Consider the following 20177-nt stretch of genomic DNA (forward strand, 5'->3'; position numbering starts at 1 on the left):
CAGCAGCTGCCCCTGGCAGGGATGGGAGGGTGGGAGGTGGGGTGTGAGTGACCACATAAAAGAAATGCCTGGTAGAGGCTGCGAGACTTACTCTGGCAATTTCCAGAATTAGATGCGAGGGACTTGGCAGGAAGTCAGGGGTCCTCCATCAGTGGGAGCTATAAACCAGCACAAAAAAAAAAAAAAATTAAATTGCCTCTGTAGGCTGAGGGGTCCTAGGGAAACTTAGGTTAGATGTAAATGAACAAATGAGTTGGCATGGCAGCCTGTCTATTTGAAAGCTCAGTATTTATGTTCTATCGATTTCATTATTCTAAAACTAAGTTGAAATTAGAACTGCTTCTAATTCAGAAAAAGTGCTTGTTTTGCAAAAAAACTCTGGTGTTTTATAGTAACTCATATATAACTGTGAGCAGTAGTGGATGCAGGAATAGTGAACCCTGTTTTTCTTTTCTTCGTAGAGAGATATTAACAGCCTTAGCAAATACTCACTGGAGTTTTCACAAATAAAACATAGCAGAGAAATACCCAGGGGGATAGGTTTTCCCTCTAGTATGAAAGGAATTAGTGTAGTCAATAGAAAAGGAAGCTGTGTGTGAAACCCCAGAGTGTAGCACAGGGTTTTCACCCTGGGTGGGGGGCTGAAAATACCGAAGATGACAGAATCCAGTGGTGAGACGGGTGGCATGTCACGAGGGGGCTGTGGTATGTGTTTAACCCTTAGGCTGCCACGGTGCTTTCATAGTGTGTGTGTATGATTTTCCCCAAATAAATACATATTCTGTAATCCATAATAAGGCAAAATCCTAAAGGTTCCTTCCTTCAACTATTATATAGACGAAAACAATGAAAAGCAGTTAAACTCAAAATGGATATAGGTTAGGCGTGGTGGCTGATGCCTGTAAATCTCAACACTTTGGAAGGCCAAGGCAGGAGGATAACTTGAGCCTAGGAGTTTGAGACCAGCCTAGGCAATACAAGGAGACCCCATCTCTACAGATAATAAAAAATTAGCTAGGCACAGTGGCGTGTGCCTGTGTTCCCAGCTACTCGAGAGGTTGAGGTTGCAGGGAAAGGTGATCGCGCCACTGCACTCCAGCCTAGGCGACAGAGCAAGACATGGTCTCAAAAAAGAAATAATAAACAAACAAAATGGATATAGAAAATATAAAAGGGATAAAATGGGATAATTAATTAGATAACAGTCTCTTTTAGATCAGTAGCATCCAATCTTTCCTGACCTAGGGCTCCTCGTCTTGCCTGGAGTCCTTTGCTTTGTGAGATGGTGCTACGGGCAGAGGGCACATGTGAATTCTGGACGTGTGTGTATCTAGTTTTGTGAGGCTGGGAGGACACAATGTAGCCCCTCCTCCTCCACACACACGCTATGGAAGTCCCTGCACTCAGCTGGGTCTCCCTCTTTGGTCTCAGGTAGCAGTGTTTGGTAATAACCGAGACCCTGTCCCAGACCTACCAAGGCTGGAGATTAATCAGCTACAGACCAACCAGTGAGGAGCTGTTTCAGTTATTTTAACTGTCTTGCCCATTGATTTAGAACACCCACCTAAATTCATTTATTCTAAAAAAAAAAAAAAAAAAAACCAGCCAGGAGTGGTTACATTCCCAAAATGTTGGTATTGTGAACCCATTTTTGTTCTTTCATAGGAAACCTGCTCTATTATATCTTGGTCTTGGAGTTCCATAAGTACAGCATTTTTGTTGGCTAGACAGATATGTTGTATGTTTTAATGCTTGCTTTATTAATTTCTGAAACATCCACTTTTTGAGACATGTAACAGAAGCTACATGATGGCACTGTCATCTGTATTAGGTTTCTGGGACTTTGATAACAAAACAGAAACGCTCCCTGAAGTCTGATTTTCCTCCCCCTCCCCATCCCTTTTTGAAGTTAATAAAAACACTTTGTGTGCAGGATAGATTTTTCCCCATTTGACCCTAAGTTAAGAAAATACATTAAATAGATTGCAAATTTCCATCTTAACAATTCTGAGATGTGAAAAGGCAATAATTTGGCCATGAGAAACCTGCACAAATAACGGTTTCTTGGGTTTTAGTATAAATGCTGTAGGGACATTGCTTTTGTACACATTGTAACAATGCGCCAAAAAGTCACGAAGAATGACAAACTAGTTCACCTATAAAGTGTGCAAAAGAACTTTCCAGAACACTGGAATTTGAAGGCTAAATTATTTAGGGATCGGGGAGTGGATGACTTTTGGATTACTCCTGCTAGTATCCGGCAGGCGTGTGAGTAACCTATTGCACCATTAACTAAGAAGGAGGTGCTGTACCCATTATTTTCCCTAACATATATTTTGTCCTGAGACACTCTGTCCAATAGTGCCAAGTATTATAATTTTATTCATTTATATTCTCATTCTTTTCAAAATATTGAATGGCTTCAGCAAAATCCAAGCTAAGATTATGTCCAAATCTCATTCCTTCCACTTCTGTAACACTGGATCTAACAAGCACATTTTTCTCATCTATAAAAATGGAGATTCAATTTAGACCGTCTGCCCCATTAAGACTGCTCTGGCAGCTGGGCGCAGTGGCTCATGCCTGTAATCCAGCACTTTGTGAGGCCGAGGCAGGTGGATCATGAGGTCAGGGGTTCGAGACCAGCCTGACCAACATGGTGAAACCCAGTCTCTACTAAAAATACAAAAAGCCAGGCATGGTGGTGCGTGACATCTTATGGACATTTAGTCAGTAGTAGTTGAGGGCTACAGCATCTTTGGGCTCTACTAGAAAGCGAGGAGTTTTAGTGACTCATCTCTGTGCCCCAAGCCTATGGGTGTCAAGTGTGGAAACGGCATTTCTGAGTATTTGAGGAACCCTCAGTGTCCTAGATGTCCCATTTAAATTGCCCAGAGTGAGAGAAAACAGAAACACAGTTTGATTTTAAATCAAAAGTTATGATTTTATTTTTAGTACACCAGGAAAAAATATTTTTTTTAATGTCGTTGAAATAAGCACTTGAAAATAACAACTTCAACATTGCTGTGATTTGCTCTGTGAGGCTTATATGGGTGGACTTCCATATGAACATAGGCTCTGAGGTCCCCAAGAAGCTGAATCTTCCAGTGGTTTTCAAGATAGCAGCAAGCAACCTCCTGCCTGAATATGCCTAGACAGGCAGACCTGTTTGAAACGAGTATGACCAGGGAGGACTATTAGGCTACTTCTGTGGCCTTCTTGGTTTTTGTCGATGGAAATAAAGTCTCAAGTGCTACTAAGCATTGGGAAAGTAACAGCATTTAAATACCAACGTCGAGTCAGAACCCTTCATGGCCGGCCCGAATGGGTTATAAATGTGGCTTGACCCTGACTTATGGGACCAGTTATTAATTTAACCAGTTACTTCAGAAGAGGTTACTACAATGCAGTGTTGGTTTGAACGTCTAGTGAAATATATTTTACTGTGAGACTTCTGCCTGCCCAGCCTAAAATCAAAGTGCCACTTTTGAGATCTCCCAAGCTCCACTCACGAATGTGCTCCCACTGTCCATCTAACTTCTAGAACAACTTCCACATCACTTCCTTTAAAAAGCGTCAATCAGGAGGAAGGGAAGCCTGAGAATTCCCCCCTGCCGTCTGTGAGCCCTGAATTGTCAAAGTCTCTGAGGATGAGGAAAGTAACTTGATGATTCAACAGGTTTGTGTATGTTCTTCAATGCTCTGTGCATGTGCACTGTACCGGCCTCTTTAGCTATGAGTTGTGCCACATGGCTCGCAGATGTTTATAACTGGAGTCTGTCACAACAGCATTCAAGAAAATGCTGTGACTGCACTTGTTTTGTGTAAGTCTCGGATACCAGCATACAGAGGCTGTTGCTCACTGGCAAACTGGGACCTACCCCTTCATACTGATTGTCGGAACAAAATAGAGCATTGTGATTTCATCAGCTCTCACTTTAATGTGTATACACCACTGGCCAAATGTGGTGGTGGATCTTGGCAAAGTCTCTTCCTGATAGCAATGAGTCTGAGGCACAAAGAATCAGGTGTTGTACAGAAAAGATAAAGAACGATGTTTCAAAAGCTGTGGGAGACAATGACTCACAGCATGAACAGAGGTTTTATGATCATCCTAAATTGAGAGCAAGGTATTTATTATCGAAAACAGAGACTGGAGAAAGACACTACGTTTGACTACTGGGACATTCTGGGTGCTTATAAAACTTTGACATGATATTATTTTTCATGATGGAAACTTTTAAGGAAATAAGTGTCTACAAGAGGTGGACATGGACCATGCTTATACAACTTAAAGCTCTGAACTCTGAGAGGCAAAGTCTACTCATTCTCCACTCTCCTCACAGCCTCTTGAATCAGACCTTGGCCAACCCAGTTACTCTGTTAAAGAATCATTAAGGAAACCAAAAAAAAAAAAAAAAAAAAAAAGCCCTCAGAATATGCCCTAGCTGCCTCGGTTGTGTGACACATACACGGTCTCTGAGTAGAGGCTGTACTATCAGAATAAAGAAAAAATAGTAACCTGAGCATCTTGTCTCTCCCAGGTAATTCAGAATCTGGGACTATGGCCAGACTTCTGGAACATTCTACTCTAGCATCATTCTACTCCAGGAGCTTTGTTACTCCGATGTGATAGGCTTTACCTTATGAAGATGCTACATCTGATTAAAAAAACATTCTGGGCCAGGCCCGGTGGCTCACGCCTATAATCCCAGCACTTTGGGAGACCAAGGCGGGTGGATCCCTTGAGGTCAGGAGCTCGAGACCAGCCTGGCCAACATGGTGAAACCCTGTCTCTACTAAAAATACAAAAATTAGCTGGGTGTGGTGGCGGGCACCTGTAACCTCAGCTATTTGGGAGGCTGAGGCAGGAGAATTGCTGGAACCTGGGAGGTGGAGGTTGCAGTGAGTCTAGATTGCGCCACTGCACTCCAGCCTGGGCAACAACAGCAAGAATCCATCTTAAAAAAAAAAAAAAAAAAAAGACATTCTGTGGGTCTCTTTCTGTTCTTCTAAGTTCCCACTGTCTTTCCCGTCAATTCTACAAAACCCACTCTCATGAAGTTTCTAACTCGGTCTAGACATATTAGTCTCTTTTCTAATCAGTTTCTTTACGTAAGCAGAAAGGTGGAGAAGAGAGGGGATATAATCAAGTCTTTCTTTTCCCTCTAGCAATGTACATGTAAAGTATTCCCTCTTCTCCCCTTACTTTTGTAGTGGAGCATAATTAGAAGGATGGGAGTAAGTGACTTCGAATAACCACCTCAATCCGTGGTTTTAATTTGGTACTTTGGCCTTGCATTAGATGTAATATGGTAGTTACTCTTTTCCCATAAGCAACACTAGAAGGTCCACATAAACCCCCTGCTTTATGAATAGAGTACTTCTCACTAGAACTTCATTGCAAACTCATGGACTTGGCTTGATGCTCAGACCCAGTGTATGAAATCGTGTGTGTATGAAATAAAGGATTTTTTTTAGTCCAAGAACAATGTTTTCACCATAGTAGGATTGGGATGCAGTGGAAAATCTTCAATAGAAAGATACTCTATTGCAGCATAGTGGGGCAGCTATAAAAACTTGCCTGCCCAAGTTTTTCTGGAATGTTAACTGACGGCAGGATTATCTATGCAGCAGTCAGTTCTCTGGTAGGTTTCAGATTTGTCATGGGCCAGTGATCCAGCCTCATATCTTGATATGATTAAAGCGGCTAAGCTGAGATGTTAAAAACAGTTTATTGAACCTATACTAGCAAAATTTTGTTTTGTTTTGTTTTTTTAAAAAATGTGGCTTTTTTCCTCCCATGATAGACATTGGAAATGCCTTTAGATATATTTAGCTAATTTTAAAACTATTAAGACATTCACCATGTAAACAAAAATTCCAAATTATTTTACAAGTAAAGACAAACAAACATGAACCTAATACCAAAATAAAAGTGCTTTGGAAGCATCATTTAGAGTCTTTTTAAGGTTTATGCTCACTTCCATATTCTAACCTGCATTAAGAGATCTGCAATAAATCACTCAATTAAATAATTAAATCAACCAGATGAGCATCCAATGGGTCCTTCAATTAAACTCAAGTCAACTGTTAGGTGGCCTTCTCCTCATTTTAATTATTCTCATTTTCTGTTATAAGGAAAAAAGGCTTATTGCACGGTATCATGTATTTGCGAAGCTCAAAGTAACATTTGCATCCTAAGCATCTATTAGCTCTTATAAAAGGATCTGTCTTTTCAGCTCATGTCATATTTTGCAAAATTTATAACACATTCCTCCATCAGTTGTGTCTCATCAAGACATTATAGACTGCTCACAATCATTTAACACAGATGTAACAGCTTTCCTCCCCTGCACTGGCCCCCACTCCCCATTTCTTCCAGTCATGACTTGGTTTGCATGGATTCTTTGTTCACTGCTCAAACCATTCACACAGAATGGAATAAAACTTTATTCTTTTTAAATTCCACACATAAACGAGATGCTGAAAAAGCCCTTGCCATCTCTGACAGAAAAGCAGAGCAGCTCTGTTTCATGAACGACAGCACAATTAAAGCTAAAATAATATAAAAATAATTCGAAAAAATCCCTTTTACTATACACTCTCAAAGCAAGAAAGAGAAACAACAGTTTTGTTTTGTTTTTTCTGCTAGCCAGAAAATGTGTTTCTGTTCATTTGGGCTTTGAAGTTCAGTGTACCCCACATCTGTGTGTCTGTGTGTGTATACGTGGCTATGTGCGTGTAATCTATGCAGTGTGGAAGCCCCTAATCTTTTCATCTAGTTTGCCTAATCATTAAGCTACTTAACCAATTATAATACTATTATGTCACATTGAACAACTTTACATAATTGCTTCTTTGAAATACTAGGAACATTGACACATGTATTTGGCTTGTAAAGGACTGAAATATTACAGATAATATCATCCAGCTTTTTTTTTTTTTAATAGAATATGGCTCTTAATAAATTGATTTTGAGTTCCAGAGCTAAAGTCCCTTTTAAAACATTTCTGAAGCTGACTTGAAGCAGGATGAATACCTTCTGATTTGGCCAAAGATATGACAAGTATTTCATATCACTTAAAATTTGAGGGATAAGTGTATAGGGGGCCCTTTGTTGTCAACTGTTTTCAGCCAAACTTAACTTGAAGTTTGTTGTAGTATTGCCACTCAGCCAGCAGAGGGCACTTTAAACACCTCTACATTGCTTGGGGAGCAAATGCAGATGATGCAGAAGCACAGTGTTCCCCCAATATCAGGAACAGCCCTGTGATTTCCTTTTGGAATTCACAAAAATATCGAAAATATGCTCTATACTATGGGGTTTCATTTGGAAAGTTATAAGTGTGTGTGAAGTCAAACAGGGAGGGGCATACACACCGTCTGTCTCTCAAATTGACCTTCGGCTCACCTCTTTTCCCACTGCCTTTCTCCCTTTTCCAGCTCACAGTGGTCCTGGGCTGGGCCTTTTTACAAATACTACAGAACCCGTTTTCACATTGTTTGGTTGAGTGTTTATCTTTTACAATTCTGTATTTACTCTTCTGTTCAAAAGCCCAGGGCAACTGAACAAAAGGATAATGCTTCATATCTCATTTAAGAGTAGAAATTACAGTTCAACTATCAGAAATGCTCTGGGATGGAGCTGCCCCCATGGGACCTGGGCTGCACTGTTTCCATCCTCCCAGGAAGAATCTTGGGGAAGTATTCGCCCCCTTTGGTTTTGGCAAACTCACTAGCCTGAGGCTATGCAGTGAAGATGAAGTTAGTTGAAATATAGTTGTTTACATCTGTTTTCATAAGGATGATTAAGACATCTTTCCTCATGGGGTCTACAGCAGCTGGCATTTCTTAAAAAGGCTTTAGTTTCTGCAAAAGCATTATTGTTCTAGATATACACCCTGTTTCTCTTTCATTTTTATCTTTTCTATTGGCTCCAGTTTAGTGTCCATAAAGTTAGAAAGGATTGTGTGTGTTGTGCTCGCACAGTTTCTAGAGTAAAAATCTTTCATCTTAGAGAAATGTGACACTTAGTAAATACATTTTTTTTCCTATGTGTTAATAGCCTTTGTTTGCCTTTGATTAGTCTCCTCTGCTTCTGGCTTGCTTTTGTTCTCCCTTGTCCTAGAGTTGACAGATAAAGAGGGAATGGGGTCTTCCAGCAGCAGTGCTTGGAGATGGAGGTGCACTCAGTGAGTCCTCACCCTAAAAGGATCATAAACTTACTGGGTTAAATCAACCTAATTATCCCTAAGCTGCCTTGGGTTTTGTGTTTGCTCATGTTTTGTTTTGTTTTAGCTGCACCACGTGTGATTCCTTGTGCCATTTTCTTTTGTCTATTATTTTTCTTGATGACCCTGAGCTATGGCTTCCTCCTCAGTTCCAACACTATTCAGCTTTCGTTGTTTTCCTTATTTTGCCGATGTAGGCCTCAAAGAAGAAATGGCAGAAGAGCACAAGGTAGCTGAGGTACATGAGTGAGGACCAGAAGATGTTCTGAAAGTGAGAGTGACACTGGTCATGCTGCATCCAGCAGAAGACCAGGTAGTTAACCACACAGCCCATCAGCATCTGAGTGATCTGGGACAAGGTGATGAACATGGCAAACTTCCGGGAGACTCGGAAACCTGCCGCCCGCAAGGCATAGTAGGAGTACATCACGGCGTGCACGCCATAGTTCATAGTCATGAACCAACCTCCCCCGGCAACCATGTCTTTGTAGGAGTACCAAGAGTACAGGAGCACAGTGATGTGGTGATACCAGTGCAGGAAGATCAGCTTCTGCTTCCTCAGAATGATGAATATTGTATCTCCTGAAAGACAAAGAGCAAGAAGGTACGTGAGATCCTTGACCACCAATAACGATGACTTACAGTTTTGTAAGAGGGTAGACATCCTGAGCTAGGACTGGAGAGTTACATGGACTGGATTAGAACCCTGAACTGGTACTTACGAGCTCTGTGACACTGGACAAGTTACTTATCCTCACTATTTCTAGTTTCTTCGTCTATATAAATGGTGATAATTTAAAAGAGTAGCATGGAATTGCCTGAGGATTAAGTAGGATAATCAGCATGGCCCTCTTCACACACAGTAGGCAAGCAGCAAATGTTTCTTTCAAGGTATTTCACACAAAATCTTATCCATCATTGATCTGGAAGGGACATTAACGACTATGTTGCCAAATCCCAACTCAGCTATACATTTTAGGAAATACCACCTGGAGGGGACTGGTGACTTGTCTTAGATCATTTATCAATCAAAGGAAACAGACTGGAAGTCAAGTGCCCAGCAAAATGTTCTAAGGCTTCTCTAGAGTAGTAAAACCATAATTTTTCTTTGGTACATGATAAAAGGTACCCCTCAAACACGTATCTTTGTGAGCTCCCTAAATTACAAAGCCTTGCCAAATGGCAGTGAGAAAAGTAAAATCTAAACAAAAGACAGAAAAAGGGGGACAAAAATCCTCTTCTATACACATTTGCTGACAAGGGTAATAGGAATATTTTATACCAGTGAATCAAGTGAGGAGCAATTGAAAATAACAGTTTTCACTTTATAGAATTAACTGAAAAGATTTCCAGGATCTATCAAAATTTTGTCTAACAATATCCCTTTGAAGGAAAAGACCATAGCTTCTGAGGCAGGGAATTTATTTTATGAAAGCTAGAGTTATGCTGAGGTGGGTAGATGCTATGTATCTGCAATGCTTCACTGAAAAGTCTCAGGGCTCTGAAAATAGACTGTAGAACATTTATGTAAAATTGGATGAAGAGCAAGCCCAGTGAAAAATACACCCAATTACATTAGCGAGTAAGAAAATAAGGGAAGATACACTAGGATGTGTGACAGAAACAGGCTAATGCAGGTGAATGCGTCTTTCTCCTTCCTACGTCCATGGTTATGAGACATGGGAAAAATCAACATCCTTCATGACCTTTGGTGAACTCAAACCTGTCTTCTTTTTGTGTAAAAAACAAAAGCTAGAAGGTTCTTTTAATTTTTTATTTGTTTTTGAGACAGGGTCTTGCCCTGTCACCTACGTGCCATCACAGCTCACTGAAAACTTGATCTCCTGGGCTCAAGTGATCCTCCCACTGCAGCCTAAGGAGTAGCTGGGACTGCAGGCATGTGCCACCATGCCCAGCTGATTTAAAAAAGCTTTTTTAGTAGAGATGAGGTCTTGAACTCCTGAGCTCAAGCTATCCGCCGGCCTCGGCCTCCTAAAGTGCTGGGACTATAGGCGTGAGCCACCGTGCCCGGCCCTGGTTCTTCTTCTTCTTCTGAAATTTAATTAAGCGCAAAAAAAAAAAAAAAAAAAAAAAAAAACTAGTACTTATTCCTACTTCAATCCTCATGTACTTCACAGATGGCCTAAAACGCTTGCACTCGGCAAGGTCAAAGAATGCTGGACTATGGGGAAAGACTTCTAAGGTTCTAATGGCAGTGGCTGGAAAGATACAGGTGGTGCCCCATTCCATTCATTAGGAGAGCTATTAGTTTATTTTCCTACTAAACTGTTAAACACTATTATTTCATATTTGTTTACAATAGAAAAAGAAAGTTGGCCGGGTGCGGTGGCTCACGCCTGTCATCCCAGCACTTTGGGAGGCCAAGGCTGGGGGATCACCTGAGGTCAGGAGTTTGAGACCAGCCTGGCCAACATGGTGAAACCCCATCTCTACTGAAAATACAAAAATTAGGCTGGCACGGTGGCTCACACCTGTAATCCCAGCACTTTGGGAGCCCGAGTTGGGCAGATCACAAGGTCAGGAGATCGAGACCATCCTGACTAACACGGTGAAACCCCGTCTCTACTACAAAATTAAAAAAATATCCAGGTGTGGTGGTGGGTGCCTGTGGTCCCAGCTACTCTGGAGGCTGAGGCAGGAGAATGGCATGAACCCGGGAGGCGGAGTTTGCAGTGAGCCGAAATTGTGCCGCTATACTCCAGCCTGGGTGACAGAGTGAGACTCCATCTCAAAAAAAAAAAAAAAAAAATTAGCTGGGCATGGTGGCAGGCACCTGTAATCCCAGCTACTCAGGAGGCTGAGGCAGGAGAATCACTTGAACCTGGGAGGCGGAGGTTGCAGTGAGCCAAGATCATGCCATTGCACACTAGGCCTGGGCGACAGGGCGAGACTCCATCTCAAAAAATAAATTAATTAATTAAATAAATAGGATAGTTGTCAGTTGTATTTCTGAACCTACCATCAGATTTTTGTTGAAGTCATCTTCTCTCTTGCAAGATGCCAGATTTTTATGGTGTCTATAAATATCAGGCAGACTGATAATGATGGATGATGATGGTAACCCTCATACATATACTTAAGGGACAAAACTGGTGTCAGGAGACCCGGGGTCTACTTTTCAGTGTTAAACTGTGCTATTTTTCTATGCCTGTCAGAGATCCACCATTTCTGTATAAATACTACTCTGTTCCTCCAATCCCTCTGTGGACAATAACGCAGACACAATCAATTCCAGCTACCTTTGTTCACAGTGTAAAGAAGGTAGATGTCCAAGAAACTGTATGTTTAAAACAAATTTAGTCATTCATAATTGAATAGATGCTTTTATGAGTCTCTTAGCATTAACTAAAATATAAACCCCTATACAATTCCAAACATATTATAATAAATTTGTCAAAGTAATATGCATTTCATCCTAATTCTTTAACTCTATCATCACTTTTATATTAAAATTTGTTGTCTAAAGAATGATTAAGAAAAACCATATTAAAATGGGCTGGTGTGGGATGGAAAGTGGAAGGTACAATTGTGGAGTTAAGAATGGCTTTGTGTTTCTCCTGTCTGGAGGTGAGGGTATATCTCAGGTTTATCTGAGACACACTGGGTGTTTCTGGTTACTTTAGGGAGGGGAGTGGAGTGGAGGATAGGAGAGGGGGAAAACATGTCCCGAAATCTCAAGGACAAAATTAATTTAAATTTGCTTAGGAGTTTTTTCCAGAACACATATGCAGGATGGTGGGTGCAGGAATGAAATTGATCATCTCCCAGCAATGGCTCTGGAGCTGATCTGTAGCTGGAGCTGATCTGTAGCACCATTCAACGCCCTATCAGGGTTACTATCCCCCAGACTGCTGACCCAAAGAGTGGTAGTTTCCCTCAGGCAGGGGGCTCCAGAAGAGCTAACCAAGTCCTCTCACAGTCTTGGATATGGCAGCTGAGATGTGTCAGTCATGCCACTCTGGCAGGTACAAATTATTTTTCCTCTGGGGAAACCACATGGTGTCACATTTAATTTGTCATGAGCCAGAGTCATGCCAAGTTATGGTAATTTCAGGCTTTCCAGAAGCTATAGAGTGACCCAGAAATGTTAACTATTAGAGGGACTGTGTATTTGAGTTGGTCAATCAATCTTTCTTGTTCAAATGTCCTGTTGGCATAACAGGAAGGATGTTGGCCAAGTACAAGCAATGGGACTTTAGACTCTCGAAAGTTTCAGTCACGTCATTTTAGCTTACTCCTGGCTCATGTTCTCTGTATCATGATTTCTATAACCTTTGGTCCAACTATTTTCATTCAAGAGACAGCTTTCAGGCAGGGCATGTTGTTTCTTATACCCAAGTGTCCCTTCTTAACTACACCTTTGCAGCTGCAGGAAAAGCAACAAGCATTTGGAAATCCCCAGGGTGTTCTTGGCCACGGAGAGACACAGAGAGGCTACTCTGTGTGTGTGGTTTGTCACACACAGCTGAGTCCCTCTTCCCAGAGCTAGCTAGAATGCTGCTGAGTCAGAGCTTCAAAAACAATGACATGCTCAACTGAGCAAGGACCTGGGCTCACAGCAGATGTTTCCAAGTTTTAACAAAACAAAATCTCAGCAGGTTTTAATATAATCCAAATAGTAGGTGCTCAAAGATTTGGCACACAAAGCAGGTTAGTGGCTCTTTTCCTCTCACTTGTTCTAGTGGCCTACAACCCCATGATTCACTGAAATGAGCTCACGGTTTTCTGCTGAAACAGAAAGGTCTTCTTGCTATTTATTAAGAGTTTAGTGAAGGGGGAGTTAGTGTGGAATGAGTAGCATTTCAGTTGGAGAAGATGCAAAAGTTCTGGAAGTTGATGGAGTGATGGTTGCTCAACAATCTGAATAATATATATATTTTACTGCAATTTAAAACAAGAGTTTGAGTTTGTGGGAGCTGGCGGGGGGGCGGATACAGTTTCAGTACTATACATGGAAGAACTGTTTTTTTTCTCACTAGATCTTTTCCTTTTGGTGCTCATAAAGAGTCCAGAATCTTAGAATATTGAAAGGTAAAATTTGGGACCTAAAAATAAGAAAAGTTCTAAATAATCCAAATGGGTAAATCTCTCTTAATTAAACAGTAGCGACAAGATTTTCCAACTGCAAAAACTGGAAAGAAATTTAACCTCCAAAATGCATGGGAAAAAAAAGTCATCCAGGCAAACATGTTGACTACATAAAGACCTAGGTCTGCTTGTCTTGGAGACACTTGCATTGATTTTGGACCTGTTTTGAGTCAGCGGTTTAACTCTGAATGGCCATTGTCAGAGGAGCTCCAGAGTATTTGAAGAACAATATCCCATATTTTAAAATGTTAAAAAAAAAAAGGTATTCAGGACATGAAAATTATCTCTGTAAAGGGTTTGAAACTGTATGAAGAATTTGTATTACTAATTAGCCTCATTAAAGAACTATGTCAAGATTAGAATATTATTTTTTCCAACACTTCAATCTCATACTTTAACTGCATCGATTATTGGATAATCCACAAAGGACTACTACAAATTATTGTGATGAATGAACCCTTTCCAGGGAAAGAGATTATCGTGCCAGCAGCACACCACTCCTGTTGACTGCAAATAGGAGACTGGACTATGGCTCTTTTGGGGCTCAAGAGGGAACACTATATTCAATTACAATGTCCTCTATGAGGCTGAGGGGAGTGGACATTTGGGCCTGGATTAAAATAAGACAGGTGGTATTAACATCACCAGCATCAACACAACCAAGATAGAAGATGAAAATATGAATACCTCTGGGTGCTACACTAATAGGTCTTCTCTAGGAATCCTAAAAGTCAGGAGGACAGAGAGCATGGGTCTGATTATGTCTTTAAAGGAAATTAATCACTACAGATAGCTTGAGGTGGCATTTCAATAAATTATTCCTCCAAAAGGTAGAAAGGACTATGTTTGTTCTCAAGCACCTCAAATACAGCTGCATATAACTCAGAACACAACACAATTAGTCCTTGCAGGGAAAAGGCGTTTCTAGAAGAAAACACTAAGGCTGCTTTTTTGCGATCTGAGGCTTAAAGGTCAGAAGTCCAGTCTCCAGCCATAGTCCAGTCTTCTACTTGCATCCTACTGGCATGATTATTTCTTATTAAAAAAAAATTGGGGGGGGAAGTAGTAAAAGGTAGAAATTGTTGAAGTGTTCAGGGGTAGCATTCAGGGGAAATCACGTTTTCATGCATTTACTACATTTATGTAGCTGTAGTCAGGCCTTTGTCAAAAAAAGATAGGGGATTAATAAGGTTATTAAATAGCATAAAAGTCAGAGGGATATATTTCTCAACTAAAATAATTCAAACTTTAATAACGTGTAATTTTATTTTAAAGAAAAAAAGCCACAGCCGGGCACAGTGGCTCACGCCTATAATCCCAGCACTTTGGGAGACCGAGGCGGGCTGATTACCTGAGGTCAGGAGTTCAAGTCCAGCCTGGCCAACATGGTGAAACCCTGTCTCTACTAAAAATACAAAAATTAGCTGGGTGTAGTGGCACACACCTGTAATCCCAGCTACTCGGGAGGCTGAGGCACGAGAATCGTTTGAACCCGGGACACGGGGGTTGCAGTGAGCCGAGATCGCACCACTGCACTCCAGCCTGGGCAACAGAGTAAGACTGTCTCAGGGTTAAAAAAAAAAAAAAAAATCACAAAACCCCAAAAATAAAGAATACATGCTCACACTCTCAGATCAACCCCAGTTTGAGAACAAGTGCTCTGATTCAGAAAATCTATGAATCAAAGCAAATTAAAATATTCTCATATAATTTTAAAATTCCCAGAAATACCTCTTCAGATTTTTCAGGCATTGTCTGTAAATCCAGGATGAAAACCACTTCTCTAGCCTATGACTTCATACCTAGTAGTACCAATACCTCCTGGGGCCTGGTTCATAAAATCTGTATTGTAAAATTCCTTTTAGATAGAGTTGCCATTCTATTTCAGCCGGTGCTTAACATAAATGCACTGAATGAATGACTGAATGAATCCACACTAATGCATTTTACCCTGAGACCGTTTTCACAGGATCCGTGTGTGTAGGCGTATGTGTGTGTATGGGGGGGGGGGTGGGGGGGCGGCGTGCAGGCATGCACATCCATGCGGTAGTTATCTAGTTATTTTGGACTATCTTTGTACCTCTGCCCCTCTTAGGAAAGGTTTTCAGGAAAAATTTTCTTCTGTTGTTCTTCCCTTGTTTTTGACCTGGGAAGACAATAGCTCAAACCAATTGTCATCTACTTGTAAACAGCAGGTTTCTGGCTTCCAGTGGAAGGTGGCTGGGTTGCTAGCCCGCACAAATCAGGCACTTCCCATTCTATCTGAATAAACACGGGGCGTGAACAAGCGGCACCTTACAGAAGACTGCTCATAGCTTATATTGCAGTTGGTTTGTAAGGAAAGTACAACACCGAACTGCCTTTTTAGGAGAAACAGGAGAGGGGACAATACATATTAGGTTGGTGCAAAAGTAACTGCGGTTTTGCCATTGAAAACAATGGCAAAAATCGCAATTGATATCTTTTGAACTAAATATGTATAATTCTTAATTGCAGGCGAAAAAATCCCAGAACCCCAGAGGTGACTAGGTTTGCCTTACCAGTTTGTACCTGTATAATCTGTACCAGTTTGCTAGCATTACTCATGGATGTACTCAGAGCTTATTGTCACCACTACATCTCTTTCTGTGTAAATAAAGACATCTTCCTGGAAAACTGCGCCCACATCAACTCCTTGACTTTACTATTTCTGCTAACCTGTGCCACACTTACATTCAAGACCATTCAAGGGTTGAGGAAAAAATTATAGAAATCTACAAATACAGCCTGTATTTTCTATTAACTTCTAGAAGGTAAATTACATTCCCCTTCCCTAAGGCCAGTCTTGATGATTAAAATCAAACACCACCAGAGACCAACCCTCAGCATTTGTTAATGAGAACATGAGGGTCCCCAAATGAAAAGCTTAATTCCTAATCTGAATCCTAACTCTACAGATGAAAGTATGCTCAGATACGAGACTTGGAAATAGCTGTGCTGCTCTTTTTTTTCCCCCGTATTTTAATATTAGCTCAGCTCAGTGGGCCTTTGAAAGGGGGCTGTGTACATTTTATAAGTCCCTGGAGGTATATTTTTAGTAGAGCTCGAAAATCAGCATGTTCAGTATAAACTATCTACTCTTAATATGCACAATGTAAAATTATTTAAAAGGAAAGAGGGAGCGAACAATAAAAAGTAGAAGTCAGGCAAGAACTCAAATTCATTCACTGTAACTTTCCTGCAACCAACAAAATAGGACCTTCAAAATGTTTCTTTGCTCACTAAATAAATATTGTGGATACGTTGCTACAAAGAGAGGGAGAGGAAATGGAAGAAGATACTCACCTAGTTCGGGTGCTTTGCTTAGCACAAATGCATAAGCCCAGAATTTGCTGACAGGTCCATTGTAAAAACCCTGGTCACAAACTGACTGCTTCAGGCCTTTGGTCATCAAAATGTACACCATATAAGCACCAGTTCGAAGAGCACCGAATATACTTCATAATGAAAAGAGAAAAGAAACAGCATTTAGGAAAATAGTTTCACTTCTCACATTAACCATACTTAGAAGACTGGTTGGCCACTGGCAGGAAATAGGCATAAGAATCATAATTATTTGTATTTCCTTGAAAGCATCTTAAAATGTTCTGTAAACAAGAGCTAATACAATGACTCAAGCGCTTTATTCTGAAACCATATATGATACCACTTCCTCTTCATCAGTGTTCCAAAAAGAGGTCATGAAAAAGGGTAACAGATTCAGAGCAGGATCTCATGAAGAATGCTGGTGACCTTTGAGTTTCAGCTTGGGAACTATTCATTGGAGAGCAGATGGGTGTGGCTGCAAACTCTTGGAACTACCTCAATTTTGCCCTGTGCCCAATCATTCTCCAAGTTCCACTGGCTCTATTTCCTGAAAACCTGTTTATCTCTTTAGGCAAACTTTTCCTCTACCTCTGGACTCGCCTTACCAGCCCAGGCTTTTTGGGCCCTCCTTGGATTTCTCCAGCAGTCTCCAAATCGCTTTCTACTGTCTGATCCATCTTTCTCAGAAATGACAGAATGAAACTCCTTCAAAAGCTTAGCTCTGTCACCTCCTCCAGGAAGCCCATTCAGGCAGAGATAAGTGCTCACTCCCTGAGCTCCCTAGCACCAGTGTTGTGCTAATACCACCCCAACACTGTTCTTCAATGCCCCGCGATGTGTTTATCTCCACATAGGCACAGGTGCTCAATAAAGACTGTTGAAAAAGTGAGATTGTTGAAAAAGTGAAGAAAAAATAAACAATTTTTTTAAATCAGGGAACTGGTAAGGAAACAGGAAGTTCTGGAACACATTAGGCTCAAGAAACACAACCTGCCATGGGAAAGCACTTGGCAATAGGAACAAGCAGCCATTATTATGAAGTGAGCCCCTTAAGTGTACGTCCCAGAGTGTGTGAACCACGCCTGGGACTGAAAGGAGAGCTGGCTGACCACGTGGGGAAGATGGACCTGCCTAGCCTTTTCTGCCCAAAAGGGCAGCATCTTACTCTAGAAGTCAGTTGAGAGATCAATGAATGAACAACTGTTGAAATGGGAAATGGAGCCTTCTTTTCTCCTCAGAGGCATTGTTTTTTACTTAAAATATCTTAGAGTTGCTCTAGAATAAATCATTCCACCAGGCTAACCTGTCCAGAAAGCATGCATCTGCCAACTAGAACTAAAGGTCAACTTTGTACAGTATCAAAATAATGAAGTTTAATTCCTGGCAATTGTCTATTAAGTTGGGTCTTTGTAAGTAGCTTCTCTAAAGGTATGAAGACTCCATCAAATGGTGTTACTCTTTCCAGTGTATGAAATTGTCCTGCAGAGGATTACTGTCATTTTATAGATATAGATCCTGTTTAATCCTTCAGTGGTTTTTCTCTGCACTTAGAATAAAAACCTCAACTCCTTTATCAGGACCGACAAGGCCTCTCTGCACTGCCTCTCTCTCCCCATTCTCCACTCTCACCTCCTGCCATTCTCTTCTTGTTCACTGTGAGCCAATCACTCCAGCACTTTCAGACACTTTCAGTTTTCTGCCTCAGGACCTTTGCATTTCTCCCCTGTTCATAACAAAACTGGCTTCTTTTTACTTTCTTATCTTAAGGAAATATGATCTAAGTCTTTATAGTCCATTATCTGTCCTAATTTGGGGGATGAAGGGTTGATTTCATTAGTAGCATCAAGTAATGGAGATTTTACTGTCTTATCTGAATTTTTTTTGTGTACTGTCTTTCCCTCACCAAATGATGGCTTTTTTTTTGAGACAGAATCTCGCTCTGTCGCCCAGGCTGGAGTACAGTGGTGTGATCTCAGCTCACTGCAACATCCGCCTCCCAGGTTCAAGTGACTCTCCTGCCTCAGCCTCCCAAGTAGCTGGGACTACAGGCATGCACCACCATGCCAGGCTAATTTTTTGTGTTTTTAGTAGAGATGGGGTTTCACTATGTTGGCCAGGCCGGTCTCAAACTCCTGACCTCGTGATCCACCCACCTCAGCCTCCCAAAGTGCTGGGATATAGCCCAAAACCCTTCCTCTTACTCTACTTGCTGTTAGACTGTGATTCATACATGATCAGAGTAGATCCAAAGAATGTATGTTTGAAATAGTTACTATCCTTTCATCCTTTTGGGTCTCAAAAAATCATTGTAATTTATTTCCAATTTCTAAGGTATTCACACAAGTTCATTTATTCTTTCAATGGTCAAATATTTATTGGCATGGTTTTAGATGATGGAGTGAAAAAAAATCATTAAGTTAGCTCTGGCTAGTGAGTGGTAGTCCTAGAAGACTTCAGAGGAAGTGGTATTTGAATTAGGGGCAAATAGGTATTCACAAGTTTGAGGGCTAGGGTATGGGGAGGTCAGTTCAGAGCACTGTAGAATTGAAGGTTTTGATATCATGGTGACCTATAATATTGCTGACAGCAAGTGTATAGCACATATTATTGTCCCATATCTGGACATGTGCCTCATTCCCTAAGCTCTGAACAATAAGGCTGACTCAGAACAGAGGACAGTAGCACTTTTCAGGGAAACCGTCAGTGCCAGCCATTGGGCCCATGTGTCTGTGGGCAAAGGCGCATTGTTGGGATGTGACAGCGCTACTGCTGGGGAGCACTGTGGGGGCCAATGGGATAATTGTTATTTGTAGGGAGCCACTAGTTCTGCCCCTCGCACATTTCATTCTCTGAACACTTTGAAACCAGGTGGTTTTTATCACAACAGTGTCACATTGTGACACTTCACCAAAATACACTTTAAGATGAAGAGACTTTCCTTCCTCCCTAAGTTACATTAGCTTGAGAGGCAGCGTGGTGCAGCAGGCAAATATGCTGCTGTTCTGCTACCCTCAGTCCTTACTTAGGCTCACAGCAGATGCTGCTAATCAATCTCAGCAGTCTTTCTGGCCATCCCTGGACCACACATTTAAGTTCTTGGCCACTCTAATGCCACTGTCAATAGACTAGAGTTGCAAATCGAACTCTTTGTACAATAGGCTCCAATCACAGTCCAATCACTTATTACTAATAGTTTTATAATTAGCCAAGTTACTGAAGTATTTTTTCCTCTGAAATGAGAATAATATCTAACATGCAAATTCATCTTATGATTTTTTTAAAGCAATATAAGTAAGGTATTTAGTTAGCATCAAGCCTCTGATATATAGGTGCTCAACGAAACAATTTTCATTATATTACTCTTCTTACTCTATTACTATTTGTATTATTATTATTGCTGATTTACTTTGGCTAAGCTAACCCTCAATGTTGAAAATCACCTTCCTCGCTGATCTTATTTTGTCAGGTAAGACAGGTTAAGGTTAATTA

At 41.0% G+C, this 20177-nt stretch overlaps 1 protein-coding gene across 5 annotated transcripts in view; it reads right to left on the reverse strand.

The window, feature by feature from the left end:
• Positions 1 to 6429: 6429 nt before the first annotated feature.
• Positions 6430 to 20177, reverse strand: part of ELOVL6 (ELOVL fatty acid elongase 6) — a 150156-nt gene continuing 136408 nt past the window's right edge. For all 5 annotated transcript variants that reach the window (XM_054554320.2, XM_024246283.3, XM_009240260.4 and 2 more), the window contains 2 exons: positions 16668 to 16819; positions 6430 to 8816 (listed from right to left, as the gene is read on the reverse strand). In XM_054554320.2, the coding sequence (XP_054410295.1) occupies positions 8392 to 8816; positions 16668 to 16819 (577 nt within the window). In that variant the 3' untranslated portion in view covers positions 6430 to 8391. The remainder of the gene's footprint in view (positions 8817 to 16667; positions 16820 to 20177) is intronic.

Source organism: Pongo abelii, chromosome 3 (assembly GCF_028885655.2).
Source record: "Pongo abelii isolate AG06213 chromosome 3, NHGRI_mPonAbe1-v2.0_pri, whole genome shotgun sequence".
Classification (NCBI taxonomy): domain Eukaryota; kingdom Metazoa; phylum Chordata; class Mammalia; order Primates; family Hominidae; genus Pongo; species Pongo abelii.